General features: G+C 37.7%; 2 protein-coding genes across 4 annotated transcripts in view; both read left to right on the top strand.

Moving 5' to 3' along the window:
• Positions 1–4,463, top strand: part of ITPRID2 (ITPR interacting domain containing 2) — an 86,529-nt gene extending 82,066 nt beyond the window's left edge. For all 3 annotated transcript variants that reach the window (XM_070731880.1, XM_070731879.1, XM_070731881.1), the window contains 2 exons: positions 2,386–2,509; positions 3,312–4,463. In XM_070731880.1, coding sequence (XP_070587981.1) covers positions 2,386–2,496 — 111 coding nt within the window. In that variant the 3' untranslated portion in view covers positions 2,497–2,509; positions 3,312–4,463. The remainder of the gene's footprint in view (positions 1–2,385; positions 2,510–3,311) is intronic.
• Positions 4,464–13,763: 9,300 nt separating this feature from the next.
• The window catches only part of PPP1R1C (protein phosphatase 1 regulatory inhibitor subunit 1C), a 39,365-nt gene continuing 34,679 nt past the window's right edge, over positions 13,764–18,449 (top strand). Inside the window, exons 1-2 of the mRNA XM_070737478.1 lie at positions 13,764–13,918; positions 16,329–16,386. Coding sequence (XP_070593579.1) covers positions 13,838–13,918; positions 16,329–16,386 — 139 coding nt within the window. The 5' untranslated portion in view covers positions 13,764–13,837. The remainder of the gene's footprint in view (positions 13,919–16,328; positions 16,387–18,449) is intronic.

Consider the following 18,449-nt stretch of genomic DNA (forward strand, 5'->3'; position numbering starts at 1 on the left):
GTACAGAAGTCCCATTGAGCTCTCTTGGTTGGTCTCCAGGTAAGTGGGTGGAAGGGTGCAGCTTCCGGCTCACAAATTCCAGAGTTGTTCAGTTTGCTGAATGTTGTATGTGTTGCAGGAAGAGAGGGTTTTGGGTGCCATGTGTGTCACTGTATACTTGAATGTCTCATAAATACCCAGAGCTTTGGCTAGGCTTTGTTTGTTTTCTTTCAAAATAGAATGGCCCTCATGCAAGAAGGCTTATTAATATGCATTCTTGATATTTCTTCACAATGTTAGGCTTACTGCATACTGATGGTTCTGTGTGTTTGAATTATTTTGTTTGCAGTGGGAGGGGGGGGGAAGGCCATACAAAAAACAAAACACCGTTTCAGAGCATTTTTTGAGTGTCTGTAATACATTTGAGCTTTTGACCTCTCTTTACTAGAATGTAAAAAAAACCCTTTTGACCCTTCAAAATAAATGAGTACATTCCTCCTACAGAAAAACATCATAAAATTAAAAAGTCAAGATACATTCTGTCTGCAAGTTTGAAAAACTTGCACTCTGACCTTTTACTTATGGAATGGAACAAACCACAACAAAAAAGGAGAAAAGTCTTTTTATAAGTGGATTAACACTGAGGAAAAAAGGAAAGACTGTGATTTTTAGTAGTTTCTGTGAAGTTTCCCCCCTCCCCTCATCAAAGATTCTGGTGCACTATTGCAAATGATAATGGAGATTTTATTAGAGAAACATAATGTCACTGTGCTTTGGACACTCCATTTCCTGTAAGCTTTTTCCAGAAGCAGAAAGGGTTTATTTCATGCAAACAGATTATTCTTTGTTATGCAGAGTATTGGTTTTCAGAAAATACGGGAATGTGATTCTCTTCTTCTCTGCCTTCCCTCTCTCTTTTAATGTCATTTTAATATATTCAGCTATAGTTTATGGACCAAGGCTTGTTCTTTGGGATTACTTTCCAGTAGAAAAGTGGTATGCCTTATGTTTCACAGACATATCTCTCAACCAGCCAGCAAACTTCAATGCTGAAGGCTTACAGCTTCCTACTAAGATCACACAGGAAGTCTGGCTGTTATTAAGCTAGGAGTACACTCAACTTGCCTCTTCTCAGAAAGATTCATCTCTTTGTTTGGTCACCCACTGTGCTAATTCAGAAGGCTTTCCCAAGATAATTCCAGAATGCACTGTTGATTTCCATTAAGGGTATTCCTAGTCTTGTTACTCTGCTACTCTTGAGGAGCCTCCAGAATCAGTAAGCCTAGAACTAAGATCCTTTGATTCTGAAGACAACTGTTCCAGCAGTTCTGGAAAGGCAGTAGAACACTTTATGAAGGCACGAAAGCATGGAGCTGTGTGTCAGATGGCTCTTGCTTGATGGGTAAAATGATATGGGAAGAGTGGCCTTGGCGAGACCTCTTCCTTTGACTGTTTAGATAGGGATAAACAAACTGGTGCCATCCAGTTGCTTTTGTTTGCGGTTCCCAGGGGTCCCCAATCAGGATCTTTCATGTCCAGGGCAACCAGCTTTGTTTTTCTGCCTCAAAGGAAGGATATTTCTGCATTAACTGGAAGAGAAAGGGAACTGCTTGAAAATGGAATGTGCTAATTTAGTCACTGACATTATAACAGATACACACACAGTGCTATGCCCGCCTTTGCTCACAGCATACCAAAACCTTAATCGTGATTTGGAGATCACAGCAATTGGGAATTATAAGTTAGGCAATTAACACTAAGGCAATTAAGCCACGTGGTGATTTATCCTCTCACATAAACCTAGTTGGTGGTGTAATTGGATTACCTTGTAGCTGCGGGCATGCAATGTTATTGTAGCAAAAACAGCCTTGAAAAACAGCATTTTTGGGGATGCAGGGCCGTGTCATATGAGGGGGTCTTTGTTTTTTTAACTGTGATAGGACCGTTTTAGGGCTTATAAACTACCCTGCACCTCAAAGGGCTAGGAAACTACTCTTAGTTTTCAGTGGCCTTGGTCCAAGGAGTTCAGAGGGCTGAAGAATAAAAGGGACTTGAAGATTGCCAGTTGCCTATCACCAGCGGAAAGGGGTTTACTGATTTGGCTCAAAAATGATGTATTTGGTCCTACATGGAAAACCCAGGCATTTTCTTCACTATGGAACTGCTCTGTTTTTTGAGTGAGCATACGAGCCATAGTATTAACCCTTCTAAACTACTGAGACAGGTGAGGGCTGAATGACCAGAAATGAAAAGATTCCCACCTCTTCCTCCACTTCATTCCAAAGTAGGGAATAAAAATTGAGGGAAAAGGGATTTCCCAATCAGAACCAGTGAGGCTGGGTGAGCTATAGGCCTGTGTAAATAAAGTATCTGGTAGAGGCCATAACTTCTGATTTTATTTTTTAGATCAAGGAATCCATTGTTGGTGAAATCAGACGGGAAATTGTAAGTGGACTATTAGCAGCTGTTTCTGGCTCAGGCCTATCAGCTAACTCTAAACAAGAAACCCAGCCATGAATCGGTACTACAGGTAAGATCTTCACCTGGTTGGCCTGTTTGATAAAACAGTGAAGGTTTATACATAATCCATAGGAGATTTCTAATATTTCAGCTGTTTATGCAATACAATCAGGCTCTGTTTTTGTGAATCCTGCCAAGGCAGCATTGCTTTTACATGGCCACTTTTTAAGTCCCCTTTAAGTGGAAGGAATTGTATTAAAACTAATGTCAGATTGAGATTACCAGAAATTGGATCCTGTATAAAACAAGCCTTAAGGACACAATAGCAACAGTATTTTCTTTTGTGATGTGGTTGTTCCTGTGTATTTCTGCATACTTTCATAGCTGGGAATATTATAGAATGGAGACATGGTCTACTATAAAACATGTTGTCTCTTAACTTTCCTTTGTTTCTCAGTAAGGACTCTAGTTAATAGAATGCTTTCTAAAATAGCTCCACCGAACTTGTCTGAGCTGCTCTTTGCAGAGAAAAACTATTTTCTCTACCCATCAAAAGAAACATATCCATCATTATTTATCTTGACTCTGGAGAAATCCATTTTTAATTTTCCAGACATATCAGAATTCCCCAGAACAAAAGTAGCAAATTACATGTAAGGAGAATAGTAGAAAGCTCACATTTATAATTAAACTATAAAATGTCCTGTTCTCTGATTAAGTTTCCCAAGCCACCTGTTTGCAGCTACTCTTGAATCCAAGTATAGAGTAAAAAGCATGATTTTTAGAATAGTAATGTATATCCCACTAGTGCTTTAAATAATTAAGCATATGTCCTCCTGACTTCACATAATGCATTTGTTTCTCTTCCCAAGGGTTTAGTATGTGATCCAGAGGACCTTATGGATGTCTCCTTGTGGGATATAACAGACGGTTGCATCTGCCTGATTTCAGAGGAGGCTGCTGTTGTATGCAGCGGTGGCTTGAGTGCTGCATGTCTTCCCATTTCAGGTCTATGTGCTAAGATCAAGGCACTTTTCATCTTACTGATCGGCGTGAATGATCAAGAGAATTATGATTATCTTGCAGGCCTTAATATTTATTTGTGTGTTCCTCTTAAGACTTGAAGATTTCTGGACCTTCCCTGGTTAAAAATAGCCTTAGGATTGTTATAGATTCAAACAACAACAACCACAACAAAAAATCCCCGCTGACCTCTGTGAGGTATTTAACTGTGCAATAATTGTTTCACTTTGAGAGCTTGGAGTAATCGTTTCCACTGCTATGGAAATCAAGTGCCACTTAAGAAGAAGAGAAGAAGCTGTTGTACAAAGGAATGCTTGGGAGAAGCTGTCATTTGCAGAGAGTTTAGAAAATTACACGAATTTACTTTAAAACTACTACAGATGTGTACACTGAAAGCCTGATCTTTGTATAGTAGATAACAGTTGTTGTTTTTTTGTTTTTTAAGATTTATATATTTTTCTGTTTCCTTTATCTTTCCCTTTTTTCTTGGGACGTTTTTTGTTTTACTTAATGTATGAACTACTCTGCAATTATATTGAGAGGTAGTTTTTAGCCATTTCCTCTGCCAATTAAAACAAGTCTGGGGAAAAAAAACACTAGTTTAAAAGGCAAAACAAGTGGCAGACAACATGGGCTTAGCATTAGATGGCTGTTATGGGGAAAATTTTCACTTTGTTTTTCTACAGCCTAAAGAAAACAACATTCATCACAGCCAATAAAAATGAAAGCAGGTGTTGTTCTTAACATTATATAGTTTAATACAATAATGCTCAAAAGTTGGAATATAGCTGTGTCTTAAATGCTAATCAACTACCTTATCTGTTTTTAAAAAATGTTTTCCGCTAACAAAATTAAGATTCTGTTAAATAATCAGTGACTCATAAAAATGTAACAATAATTGGGAGAAGTATGTCAGAAAACTGCATTGGGAATATATACCCAAGAGCTAAATCCTTTTTAAAAAGGCTATCGTGCCAATAAAAATATTTATTTTGCCTATAGATGTAATGATTTGTCTTCTTACATTTCGATACTGGAGATCACAATATTTAAAAGAATTTGGGAGTCCTAATTTCATCCATAACTTTGATGCCATTTCTGGTTACTTAGGTGGTGGCACAATGGTTAGAATGCAGTATTGCCGGCTAACTCTGCCCACTGCCAGGTTGACTCAGCCTACCACTCTTTCAAGATTGTTAAAATAAGGGCCCAGATTGTTGGGGCAATTATGCTGATGTTGTAGACAGCTTACAGAGTGCTGTAAAGCACTATGGAGCAGTATATAACTCTAAGTCCTATTGCTCTTGCTATTCATTGAAGTAACTTTAAACAATGCCTCCTACAAATTTGTTTGACCTTCATGTTACCATGAGTGTGACTGTATGGATACTTAATAAAACCTAAGCCAAAGGGATTGACTTGCCTTGGATAGAGTTACCCAACCTCATAAAGCAGGTAATTATGATTGAATCACACATACAGTATCTCAGTAAGGAGAACCTGCTATGGTCCAGAAATTGCTGAACCCACAACTCCTTACAGCTTCACTTAAAATGGCCAATGATCAAGAACTCTAATCTAACAAACTCTGAAGGATTTTTTTTTTAGAATGTCCACATTGAAGGCACTGATAAATTGCAGGAGCAGGCTGCTCATTCACTAAAGAATTAGAAAAAAAAAGTTTTCTGTCTACATCAATCCAGTTGTTGCCATTACAGTATCAATGTATTGGATTTTCTATCCAAGACTCAACAAATACATCACTAACTTACATTTCCCAAATTCAACAAAGTGGACCACAACCTACTACTCTGCAAATTAAAAAAAAGTGGGGTAGACAGCAACACTATCAGATGGATTAACAACTGGCTGACCAACCATATCCAACGAGTAGTCCTCAATGGGTCCAAGTCCACATGGAAAGAAGTAAGCAGCAGGGTGCCACAAGGTTCAGTCCTAGGTCCAGTACTCTAATATATCCATTAATGACCTAGATGAGGGAATAGAGGGGGTACTAATTAAATTTGTAAATGATACCAAGCTGGCGGGAGTAGCCAATACTCCAGAGAACCAGTTCAAGATACAAGTGTATCTTGACAGACTTGTATAGTGGGCCCAAACAAATAAAACAAAGTTCAATGCAGAGAAAAGTAAAATCCTACAGCTAGCTAAGAAAAGCCTAAGACATACATACAAACTGGGTTACACAACACTCAACAGCAGTGACTGCAAGAGAGGTCTTGGTGGATAACCAACTAAATAAGAGCCAGCAATGTGCAGCAGTGGCAAAAAAAAAAACAATACAATCCTAAATTGCATCAACAGAGGGATGTTAAAATAGGACTAGGGAGGTACTAATAGCAATCTATAAAGCCCTAGTTAGACCACATCTAGAGTATTGCATTCAGTTTTGGTCGCCACACTTCAAAAAAGACATTGAAACTCTAGAGAAAGTGCAGAAGAGAGCAACTAGGCAGTATGATAAGGGGACTGGAAACTAAAACATAGGAAGAGAGGTTGCAGGAACTGGACATGAATAGTCTAGCGAAGAGAAAGACCAGGAGAGACATGATAGCAGTCTTTAAATACTTGAGGGGCTGCCACAGAAAGGAAGGGGGTCAGGCTGTTTTCCAAAGCATCAGAAAGCCAGATAACAACAGATGGAAGCTGACCAAAGAGAGATGCAACCTGGAAACAAGGAGGAACTTTCTGACAGTGAGAGTGATCAACCAGTGGAATGGTTTGCCAGCGGAGGTTGTGAACGCTTCCAACACTTGAGACTTTCAATAGGAGATTGGACTGCCATTGTTCTGGGGTGGTGTAGCGTCTCCTGCTCGAGCAGGGGGTTGGACTAGATGATCTGCAAGGTCCCTTTCAACTAATAATAAATAAAATTCCAAGTTTTTTACACTGTGTTGTTTTTTAATTTATGAAATACTGTTTCTGAAAAACAAGCCATAATGCAGTTGCTATAAAGAGGAGGAGGAGGAAGAAGAAGAGAAAGAAGGAGGAGAAGAGATCCCATTAAGTGCCCTCATAATTCAAATATGCACAAGTTACCTTTTTAATAAAATGAAACTATTTAGAACATAGTTTGGGAGTTGTGACTAATTGGCTGTTCCTTTGAGTTGAGAAACACTAGTTCACTGTTTTTACTATTTTGAGGGAAATAAGCTATATTCCTTTGAATCTATTAAAAATACTAGGTTTTTATCATTTGCATGCTTTGTAAATGTTTTAGTCCTCTTTCATAGATTTAAAAAATGATAAACTTTAATTTGACTGTATTATGATGTTCCTCAAAAAACAGTATATTGGCTTCAGAAACTAGGTTTTTATTTCCACATGTCCAAAGCAATTGGCTAAAATGTTACACCATGGACAGTAGTTTTCTTTTCCCTTCTGCAAGCTTGGTTAGAAACAACAAGAAAGGTTACCAAAGAGTCTGTAATGGCAGTTCTAATTCAAACTTTTAAAACCCAGTGCCTTTCTAGTATTGGACTAGAATGCCAATCAATCTCAGCCAACAGGATTAGACTTGATCATCTTAAGATGGTGTGCAGGACATGTGCTGGAATAGATATTGCTAAGTACAGAGCAAGATTCCTAGCTGAACCAAATATTTCCCAGCACATTAGATTCAAAAGCAAAAAAAAAAAAGTTTCCCTAGTTCAGGAGTAGGCAAATTTGGCTCTTCTATGACTTGTGGACTTCAACTCCCAGAATTCCTGAGACAATCACGCAGCTCAGGAATTCTGGGAGTTGAAGTCCAGGTGTCATAGGAGAGCCAACTTTGCCTGCCCCTGCCCTAGTTGATAGGGTACTAAAATGAGCCGTTTCAATAAAAGCACCTTTGTTTTAAGAAGTTAGATAAGTGCTCTCAATTGATAAGTGCTCTGAGATAACTGCCTTCAAAGCTCTGGACTACCCCATTTTCCATGCTTTATTAATTCCTTTTACAGACTGGGCATATTTACACGAGATTTTTTGCATCAGAGAATCAGCTGTGGACTTGTGTGCATGCAAAGGTCAGCTAATTCTTATTTCTGGCTCTGCATCAGTTTATTTAAGATCAGAGCTAATCAGAGAGGCGGGGGTAGTTTTTTCTCTCTTTTGACTCAGTGTTAGCTCTTGTAGGCAGTTTGTTTTTCCATTGGCAGGAATTTTTGCCTCGCCCTGCTTTTAGGTCCTGGACATAAGATAAGCACCATCTTGGTAGTTATGCTGCTGCTTGCCTACCCTCCTGCTGTCATCATTCTCATATCCATCTTCTCGAAACACTTCAATTTTTCAGAATTTTGCTTGGATCATTGACCACGCACAGTTCTTTATTTGCCAGATCATTGTCTCAGATTTACTGCAACGTCCTGCCTGTCGGAGACTACTTCAGCTTCAACCACAACAACACAAGAGCACACAACAGATTTAAACTAAATATTAACTGCTCCAAATTTGACTGTAAAAAATATGACTTTAGTAACCGAGTTGTCGAAGCGTGGAACTCATTACCGGACTCCATAGTGTCATCCCCAAACCCCCAACACTTTACCCTTAGATGATCTACGGTTGACCTATCCAGATTCCTAAGAGGTCAGTAAGGGGCGAGTACAAGTGCACTAGAGTGCCTTCCGTCCCCTGTCCTATTGCTCTCCTATATCTCCTATACCTTTCTTCTATTCCTATATCTCTTCTTCTATTCTTCCATTGATATGTTCTATCTTCTTTTCTATTATTTCTTAGATATATTTTACTATGAGTATCTCCTCTATAACCTTCATCATGTATTTTACTATGTGTATATGTGTATATATATATACCCATTAAAACCCTCACTGTGTATTGGACAAAAGAAATAAATAAAAAATAAATAAATACTAAAACGAGGTACTCTTCAAAAATAACTGAGGATGCAGCTGCATTAATGATTTGATTCATTAAAATGATTATTAAAAGACTGGCATTTTTTTAACGCTAGCATATCACAAATATATTGTACTTATGCTAAATCCCAAACACTTATTCCAAATTGTTTTTCATGTAGGCAGAGCCGTAAAATAAACTGACTTTGCTTTAGAAGTTTAAAGTAGCATAAGTAATAGTCCTCTAATTGTCATCACAACAACCCTGAGATTAGGCTAGATAGGCTAAGATGTAAATGACCAGTCCAAACTGATATAGTGAATTTCACAAATAATTTTGGATTTTAAACCTTTAACTCCAGAATCATAATCCAAAGAACTAAATCAATTCAGTGCATACATAACCCAAATCCAAATGTGGTTTGTTTCCAGTTGGTAAATCCACAGAAACTGAATTTAAAAATGCATGGGAAAAACATATACGGTATCTATTCTAAGATCAAATACAGGAAATAGTATACGGGCAGACTAGATGGACCATGAGGTCTTTTTCTGCCGTCAATCGTCTATGTTTCTATTTTTCTATGAAAGCTGTCACGACCTCTTCTGGAAGTGAATTCCATAAATCAATGACCCTCTGGGTGAAGAAAAAGTTCCCTTTATTTGTCTTCACCTTCTTACCTGTGAGCTTTAGGGAATGCCCCTCATCTTTGTATTGTGTGATAGAGAAAATATTCTTTTCTATCCACCTTTTCTATCTCATGCATGATTTTATACACTTCGATCAAATCACCTCTTAAATGCCATCTTTCAAGGCTGAAGAGACCAAGGCATTGCAACTTGATTTCATAAGGAAGGTGTTCCATTTCCTTGATCATTCTTGTTCCCCTTTTTTCCACCTTTTCCAGTTCCATTATATCCTTCTTGAGGTGCGGTGACCAGAACTGTACACAGTACTGCAAGTGTGGTCTTACCATCGATTTGTACAGAGGCAATGCAACTCTTGCTGACCCTTCCAAATCATGCCAAGCATGGAATTTACTTTTTTTTACTGCTACTGCACACTGGGTTGACATCTTCATTGAGCTGTCCACCAAAACCCCAAGATCCCTTTCTTGGGTTGCCTCAGAAAGCTTGGTCCCATCAGTTAGTAGGTATAATTGGAGTTCTTTGCCCTGATATGCATAACTTTGCACTTGTTTAGGTTAAAATGTATTTGCCACTTTGTTGCCCACTCACTCAATTTCGAGAGATCTTTCTGGAGCTCTGGACAATCAGTTTCACTTTTCACTATCCAAAACAATTTAGGGTTGTCAGCAAACTTTGCTACCTCACTATTTACTTTATAACTTTATATACTATTCAGGCATTCCTCTAAACTTAGGACTATTGTATATCAGATAAATTTGCTTTGCCTCAGTGAGGTGTTTTGAGCTTCAATTATTCCAATTATTTTTCAATTATTCCAATTATTTTCCAATTATTTTTCATTTTGCCCCAAGAAGATCATGCTACTTCTTTTCTCTGAGCTCTCCTTATCTTGGTCTTAGAAGTGAGAAGGCAGTGTTGGTTTATAAAGCAAATTGAAGAGAATGGGACATTTCAAGATCTGTACAGAGCGTTTAAATATATAATTAAAGTACTGCACAGGAGACAGCAAATTAGTGGTGTTCCTCCTCTAAATCTTTTTTAATGCTAATTCTTCACATCTGCTGATTCCAAGAATCCACTGATTTTCAGTCATCATGGCACTATTTCTAAATACTAGATTATTTCCCAAATAAATACATTGCATCAAAATTTTTATCTAGATTCCATGTCAGCAAGATGATATTAACTGAACTGACATGGTTTCAGCATAAGATTGGATCTATTTACTCTCTTATTTCTATAAATCGATTTTGCAACTTCTATAAAATAATTATTTGGGTAAAAGGTTCAAGGCAGGCCAGTTATTATAAATAGATAACTAGTTAGAAGAATGTCTCGATTTGTCTAAAATTAGGCATAGTACTATTCATAAATGGCCTTCATGAAATCAGATATTCTATCTCAAGATCTTGTTTTTTTAATCCAGAGCTGATAGGGCATGGCAAGGTTTGTTGTCTTGTCTTTGGCAAGGAGACAAATGCACTTTAATCATCCATTATTGTGGCCATTTTTACGTCAGTGCTCAGCCTAAACGCTGACAGCAATTTTGAGTTCCGAAATGTGATGAGTCCAAGGATACCATTTGCAAAATAACAAGGAGAAACACACAAGGCAAGAGGCAAGGTATCAAAATAGAAAGGAGCCTAGTAACTTGATTGATTTATTAATCAAAAGACACACAACAAATAAATTCAACTCAACTAACCAACTCATGAGTGTGGGTAGCTGATGCTCTTAAGAACTATTATTATTTATTTATTTATTTATTTATTTATTGGATTTGTATGCCGCCCCTCTCCGGAGACTCGGGGCGGCTAACAGCGACAATAAAACAGTGTACAATAGTAATTTGGTATTAGAAATGATTAAAAATCTATTAATATAAAAACCAAACATACATACATACATACCATGCATAGAATTGTAAAGGCCTAGGGGGAAAGAGGATCTCAATTCCCCCATGCCTGGTGGCAGAGGTGGGTTTTAAGTTGTTTACCAAAGGCAAGGAGGGTGGGGGCAGTTCTAATCTCTGGGGGGAGTTGGTTCCAGAGGGCTGGGGCCACCACACAGAAGGCTCTTCCCCTGGGTCCCGCCAGGCGACATTGCTTAGTTGACGGGATCTGGAGAAGATCCACTCTGTGGGACCTAACTGGTCGCTGGGATTCATGCAGCAGAAGGCGGTCCCTGAGGTAATCTGGTCCGGTGCCACGAAGCGCTTTATAGGTCATAACCAACACTTTGAATTGTGACCGGAAACTGATCGGCAACCAATGCAGACTACGGAGTGTTGGTGTAACATGGGCATATTTGGGAAAGCCCATGATTGCTCTCGCAGCTGCATTCTGCACGATCTTAAGTTTCCTAACATTTTTCAAAGGTAGCCCCATGTATTACATCTACTACATCATCATCATCATCATCATCATCATCATCATCATTATTATTATTATTATTATTAAAATCTATGTATCTGCTCAACTCATCTCTTCCAACTCACCATTATGGAGAGGGTACAATTTCTCTCGGCAGCCATTTTGTGCCCAATGAAACCAATTGGAATCACCACTGTCTTTAAGTCAATTAGATCTGAGTGAATAGAACAGGCAAATGACAGTGGTGTATTAATTTTGGTCACTGCTGGCTTGCAAATTAAACATGAGAGATTGCTTGGGACTGGTTTAACATGTGCTTTCTCGCCCTCAGCACACTTAGTTAAACATTTGCCGAGTGCTGACAAAGCTAAAGCCTGAGATAGGAAAAGTCATAATAGGAATTGTCAGAACATCCTGCTAATGATCCTTTTTGCACCCAGAGTTCCTGAAAAAATATCATTTTCCAGTTTGGGTGCAAAATTAGGGCCAGTTTCTTATAATGTAAGTCATCAAGAATATGTCCGGAACTGAAAAAAACACAACTGCACACCACAGTTGATTTAGTGGGATCTAGAGATGGAATGATCACCTTAAGAAAAATTGCTAATCATATCTGATTCTTGGGTGTTCTGCCCTAAAAAGATTGTAAATTTTTACATACAGAAAAGTGTGGACAATTTAAAAATGTACAGACAAGCTCTAAGGGTCTTATTCACTCAACTATTCCTCAATATAGACAAGAATCTTTAAACCAGACTTTTCCAACCATACCTTCCAGACATGTTGTACCATTTAAGTATGAAGTCTTTCTGGAAGGCATCACATTGTGGAAGACTCATTTGACGCATCAATTTCTGATTTCACAGAGGATGATGCCCTTAGATGATTGGCATGATTTTCCCACTCCAGTCAGAATTGTAGCTTTTCAGTCAATTAGAAAGAATTGACTGAAATCTGTTCTGGGTCCTATTCTTTTTAATATGTTTGTGAGTGATGTAGGGGAAGGTTTGGTAGGGAAGGTTTGCCTATTTGCCGATGACTCTAAAGTGTGCAATAGGGTTGATATTCCTGGAGGCGTCTGTAACATGGTAAATGATTTAGCTTTACTAGATAAATGGTCAAAGCAATGGAAACTGCAGTTTAATGTTTCCAAATGTAAAATAATGCACTTGGGGAAAAGGAATCCTCAATCTGAGTATTGTATTGGCAGTTCTGTGTTAGCAAAAACTTCAGAAGAAAAGGATTTAGGGGTAGTGATTTCTGACAGTCTCAAAATGGATGAACAGTGCAGTCAGGCAGTAGGGAAAGCAAGTAGGATGCTTGGCTGCATAGCTAGAGGTATAACAAGCAGGAAGAGGGAGATTATGATCCCGCTATACAGAGTGCTGGTGAGACCACATTTGGAATACTGTGTTCAGTTCTGGAGACCTCACCTACAAAAAGATATTGACAAAATGGAATGGGTCCAAAGACGGGCTACAAGAATGGTGCAAGGTCTTAAGCATAAAACGTATCAGGAAAGACTTAATGAACTCAATCTGTATAGTCTGGAGGACAGAAGGAAAAGGGGGGACATGATCAAAACATTTAAATATGTTAAAGGGTTAAATAAGGTTCAGGGGGGAAGTGTTTTTAATAGGAAAGTGAACACAAGAACAAGGGGACACAATCTGAAGTTAGTTGGGGGAAAGATCAAAAGCAGCATGAGAAAATATTATTTTACTGAAAGAGTAGTAGATCCTTGGAACAAACTTCCAGCAGACGTGGTAGATAAATCCACAGTAACTGAATTTAAACATGCCTGGGATAAACATATATCCATCCTAAGATAAAATACAGAAAATAATATAAGGGCAAACTAGATGGACCATGAGGTCTTTTTCTGTCGTCAGACTTCTATGTTTCTATGAAAGCATCAGTAGAGAACTTTCTGATGTTGTCCTCACCTGCTTCCAATGCCATCTCCACATATCAGCTTTGCAAGCTTCCTAACCAGAGGTCTATCAATAATTCAGGGCCCATCAGCTATACTCCGAAGGGCGGGCTCTTACCCTGCACTTTGGTGCTGTCAGCAAATAATGTGCCATACAGAGATTCTCCCATTTCAAATCCCAGGGCAGCAAGCCAAGTCTAGGCTAGCATTGTATTTTCAATTAGCTTCTGAGTGAATGCTTGGCATCTGCAGAAGGGACTCGGCACACAATTAGCTCCTTGTTCCTTTCAGCTTGGTGCTGAGTGGATCATCTGGAGAACTGGAGGAGGAAGAACAGCATCTCTGAGTAGGGACGTTGCTGTGGACGTAGAAGGAAGAAGGGAATTTTGCAGCTCACGCAGTTTCTGCTCTCTCTACCTCAGAAATTATTGTGATTGTTAGGGGAGCGCTGGGTTTCAAGGAGTGTGCCTGGAGATAAGAAGAGAAGGGACTTTCTTGTCTCTCCTTTAGGCAGGCCAGATCTTCCCCTTCCCCTACTTCTGCTGTTCCTAAATACTGCCATGGAACCAAACAGTCCTAAAAAGATACAATTTGCTGTACCATTATTTCAAAGCCAAATAGATTCTGAAGCAGCTGAACAGGTAAGCTGGTTTTATCTTCACTGCCTATGAAAGAAGATAAAGATTGTTAAGGGCACCATCCTTCCAAATGTGGAAAGTGGAGTGCAACTTTGCAGAAGTTCTGGGATTTTATTAGAATTCTTTGTCATTGAAAGAAAGATGGAAAGAGAAAGAAAGAAGAGAAGGGAGGAGGTTTGTCTTTAGGATGCCCTAGGTGAGCATTTTTTTTGAGCAAACATTTTTCGTTAAAAAGAGAAGCATTCTAATTGTGAGCTTGGGACTTTTGTATATAAAAATTGTTGACGGTATTTAATGCTAGCAGATTGATTGATTGATTGATTGATTGATAGATAGATAGATAAGAAGATAGTTCAGTTGGAAGGCTATAAATGATAGATGGATGAAAGGCTCTCCTGCATCTTCAAATCAATAGAACATGTCAAGAATTGGGTATTATTTCTAGCTATTCAATATTTCCAAGGCAATTTCTGATCAGTCATATTATTAACCTAAATTTATTTTATTATATATTCAAAGCAATACAACACTATCAGCATCATAGAACAAACATTGATATAGCTTGAAACCATCTTCTCTTTGGCTGTTTAAAATTGTGTGTTCCCCTCACAGTCAGTGCATGGTTATATCTGCAGATCAGGATGTTCTTCAGAATTGCTTCTCAGACTTAGAGTTCACCTTTTGATATCCAGAATGGACAAACTTAGTTGCAGTTGTGCACCTTTGAGTCTGCTAAGTCCCATTGAGCAGAATCAGATTTATACCTGTGAAGGTATGTGTGGGGTTCCACTGTTAATGTTTTAGCTGAGATGACTACTATGAAAAGAACTATCACTAGAAGAAAGGGTCAATTATGACAGCCAGAATGAGATATTCTTATGCAGAAAACAACTTAGATGCTATTCTCCTACTCAAGTTTCCTATCTCTTCCATCTACTAAAAATAAATATACTTTCTGGGTGAAAAATGCATGGCTTGCAAGGTTTCAATTTCTTTAGTCATCTTTCTGTATGTAGATATAGAAATTCTTAGAATTGAGGTCACATGCTATTTTTTTTATTTACTACACTGTAGAGCTACAAGGGATTATAACTCTCAAAATAATCAGCTAATTAAAAAAAATTGAGGAATGTTGAGAGTTGATGTCATATTAGATCTGGGAGTACTAAGTTGAGAATGGCTGTATTTTGTCCCATTTAATATTATATAGCATAAGATATCCATATCATTATAGGGTTCTTATATAGTGGATGATTCTTGGTCAAAAGCATACGTGCTAATGATCAAAGCATTGGAATTTGTGCAAATATAACATTATGCTTCTTGGCTATTAAGAGGACATGAGAATGACTTTTAAAGCAGCCGGTGATTTACAATAGATTAATGCAATTGTGATTTCTTTTTCCTGCTTTCAACCGTTGATGTCTGTAGTCTAAACCAAATGGCTTTTGAAATGATTTTCCATTACTAAAAGCAATTTGTGGTATGCTACAAGGAACAAATGTATATCCCTACAATGTCTCCTGATATCATAAAAATGATTCAGACTCACATCTGATTGATCACGTAAGAGCTAGGAAGCCAATCAGTATGACACAAGGAGATCCAACTTTTTGGAAATCCAAGTGTCCAGTATTATCATCCAGGTGGCATTGGTGGGATGGGTAATATTACAGTGAGAATAAGTAAAAGTTGCATAGTTGTGAGACAGCCATGTGGTCGCCTTAGACAAGAAAGTTGAACTGGAATTTAAAAGCTCATTGCAAAATTGGGATGGGAAAGCTCTGTGATGGAAAAGCTCTGGGATTCAGCTAAAGTGCCATTTGGGATGGAAACCACACAAAGATCCAGGGGTTCACACTCCTTCCACAACAGTTTATCACTTCTTTCTTTATGGTTATTTTTTTGTTTGTTTGCACTGGTTTTCAAATTCAATAAGACCCCAAAGGTCAAGAATGGCCTTCGGGATCTTACTAGATTTGAAATCCAGCACAATATGGCAAACTAAAAAAAACCCAAACCCCATGAAGAAAGAAGTAATATACTAAAGATGATGATTATGATGACGATATCCATTCAACCATGTCTGATTCTTGGCAATTCTTTTTGCCACATTGCATCTTCTGATCTTGTACTACTTCCTTGAGTTTTCCTATGTTCTGGCTGATGTCAACTTTGATGGTGTTAGTAATACCAACAGTGCAAATTCATGATAGCTTGCTGTGTTTTGTTCTTGAAATAGAAAGCAGAATCCGCTTGTTCTCATTTTGATGGCAATTAAAAGAAGTCTGTGATTTGAATACTTAGCTCTATTTGTCTTAGTAACTCGTAATTTCTCATTAACTGTGAATTTAGAGACATAGCTACTTGCATCTATGTTTGAACCATCTGCCTGTACCTATGATTTCTGCAGATCAGGAAAAGAAGGCCCACACCAGCATCTTTAGTAATTATGACTGATTCATCTCCTGGTAAGTACACACTATGGTTTTCTAAGTGTTGGATGAGATTAAAAATATTATAGTGAGAGAATTAGAAATAGATGTAAAATAGTAGAATGATGGCTACTATTCTTGTGCTTATCCATCTTGTGGATCTGAGAAGGAAACAATTTCTGCTCCTAACCCCACAGATGATTTTTCACTAAGCAGGTTTATATCGTGATTAAGGTAGACTGAAATAGAGAGACCCAGATTTTAGTTCTACCTTAAACAGGGAGATTAAGGATGGGTGATTTTGGGTTAATCACCAGTCTCTCAATTGTATGAAAAAGTCAATTACAAAGTACTTCTGAAATATTCCCAGGAAAACTGAGAGAATCTCATCTATGTAGTTTTAGGGATCAAGACTGATATGAAGGCACCCGTTAAAAACCAAACCCAACTGATATGTTAGCCTGGGATTTAAAATATCCATAAAAACAAACATGGTCATTAATGATTAGATGCTTTTATTTTTCATTATTTTGTTTAAATCATGAGTACATTCCATTCTGTAAGAATGTTATAAAAATTATATTAGAATGTCCATAATGTTTACACACACACACCAATAAGTAAGAAAGGAGGACTTAGGGAAATAATACAGTTTAAAAGGATGCAACAAAAGTCAGTATATTTTTAAGAGAAAATGTTACTACGCAAGATCAAAGACCACATGTTAAATAAGTAAATAACTATTTAGAAGAAAATGGCAACTAATTTGAACACTTAATGTTAATTTGCATAATAAATTTTCTGCAGAATCTGATTTTCGGTATACCTTGTGTATAAAAGACCTGATAGCATAAACACCAATACTGAAAAACCAATGGAAGACAATGATGTTTCCTTGGAACATCTTTTCATAAACTTCAGGGTAGTTGCCTTGAAAAGAAAGCAATTACAAAGAGCAATTACAAATTGAACTAGAATTCACTGGGGGAGTTAAGATTTTCTTTCTACATTCCAGTCAGATTACATGTGTTGACTAATTTATCAGTAATTACACCGTGGTTAATTATTACTTTGCTGATGGTAACAGTCTAGAGATAATTTCCTTTTACCACTCACCATTCTATATGACAGTTGAAATCTTGCAAATGAAGCACTAAACTCTCATGGGATTTAATAATCTTCTTTGACTGGATGTTAAGCAAGCAATGTATTCATTTACTTCATGCTTTCAGCAGACAAAATGAAGTTTAATTCTGTGTCTTCTCAATTACTGTTCCGAATCTTATTTTATTTATTTGTTTGTGTGTTTGTTTTGTCAAGTATGTATTGGTGGTATACAAGGATATAATAATATTTATATGCATGATATTAGTAAAAGAGAAACATTAGGAGAAGGGGCAGAAGGCACTCTGGTGCACTTATGAAAGTCCCTTACTGACCTCTTAGGAATCAGGACAGGTCAGTAAGGTCAGTAAGAGAGGTCAGTAAGAAACTCTGCCACCCTCATCAAATATTCCCTTTAATGAGGATGGCAGAGTTTCTTCTCCATGCTTTCACAGAGAATCTACCCCTAGAATCAAATCTTGGGCTGTTTTTTGAACTTGTTAACTTTTTAATGTCTGCACCACTGTTCCTTTCACTCTTCCACGATAGTGCCTCCATATTGTCTGTGATAATCCATAAAACCATATATGAGTTCCTTGACCCTCTTCTTGATCATGCTTGCCAAAATTTAGCAATAAAATGCCAAGGACAAAATATATAGTTTTCCTTGGGTATCTGTGAGGGCTGGCAATGATGTAACATAGTGCAATATAATCTCTACAGCTTTTACCCTGGCATTCGTTCCTGCAGAATTCCACTTCAAGAAGATTTTTATATTCCCAGTTTGTAAAAGGTTTAAATTATTAACATTTTCTTTAATTAATAATTATGTGCCTTCAAGTCAGTTCTGACTCCTGGTAACTGCCTGGATAAACCTATAGAGGGTTTTTTTGGCAAGATTTCCCAAACTGAAGGATATCCACCTGGCCTCATTTCTAAGGCAGGACTAGAACTCACAATGTGACATTAAAATGGTTTCCTTCAATCCCCCCAAA

This window comes from Erythrolamprus reginae, chromosome 1 (genome assembly GCF_031021105.1).
Source record: "Erythrolamprus reginae isolate rEryReg1 chromosome 1, rEryReg1.hap1, whole genome shotgun sequence".
Classification (NCBI taxonomy): Eukaryota; Metazoa; Chordata; class Lepidosauria; order Squamata; family Dipsadidae; genus Erythrolamprus; species Erythrolamprus reginae.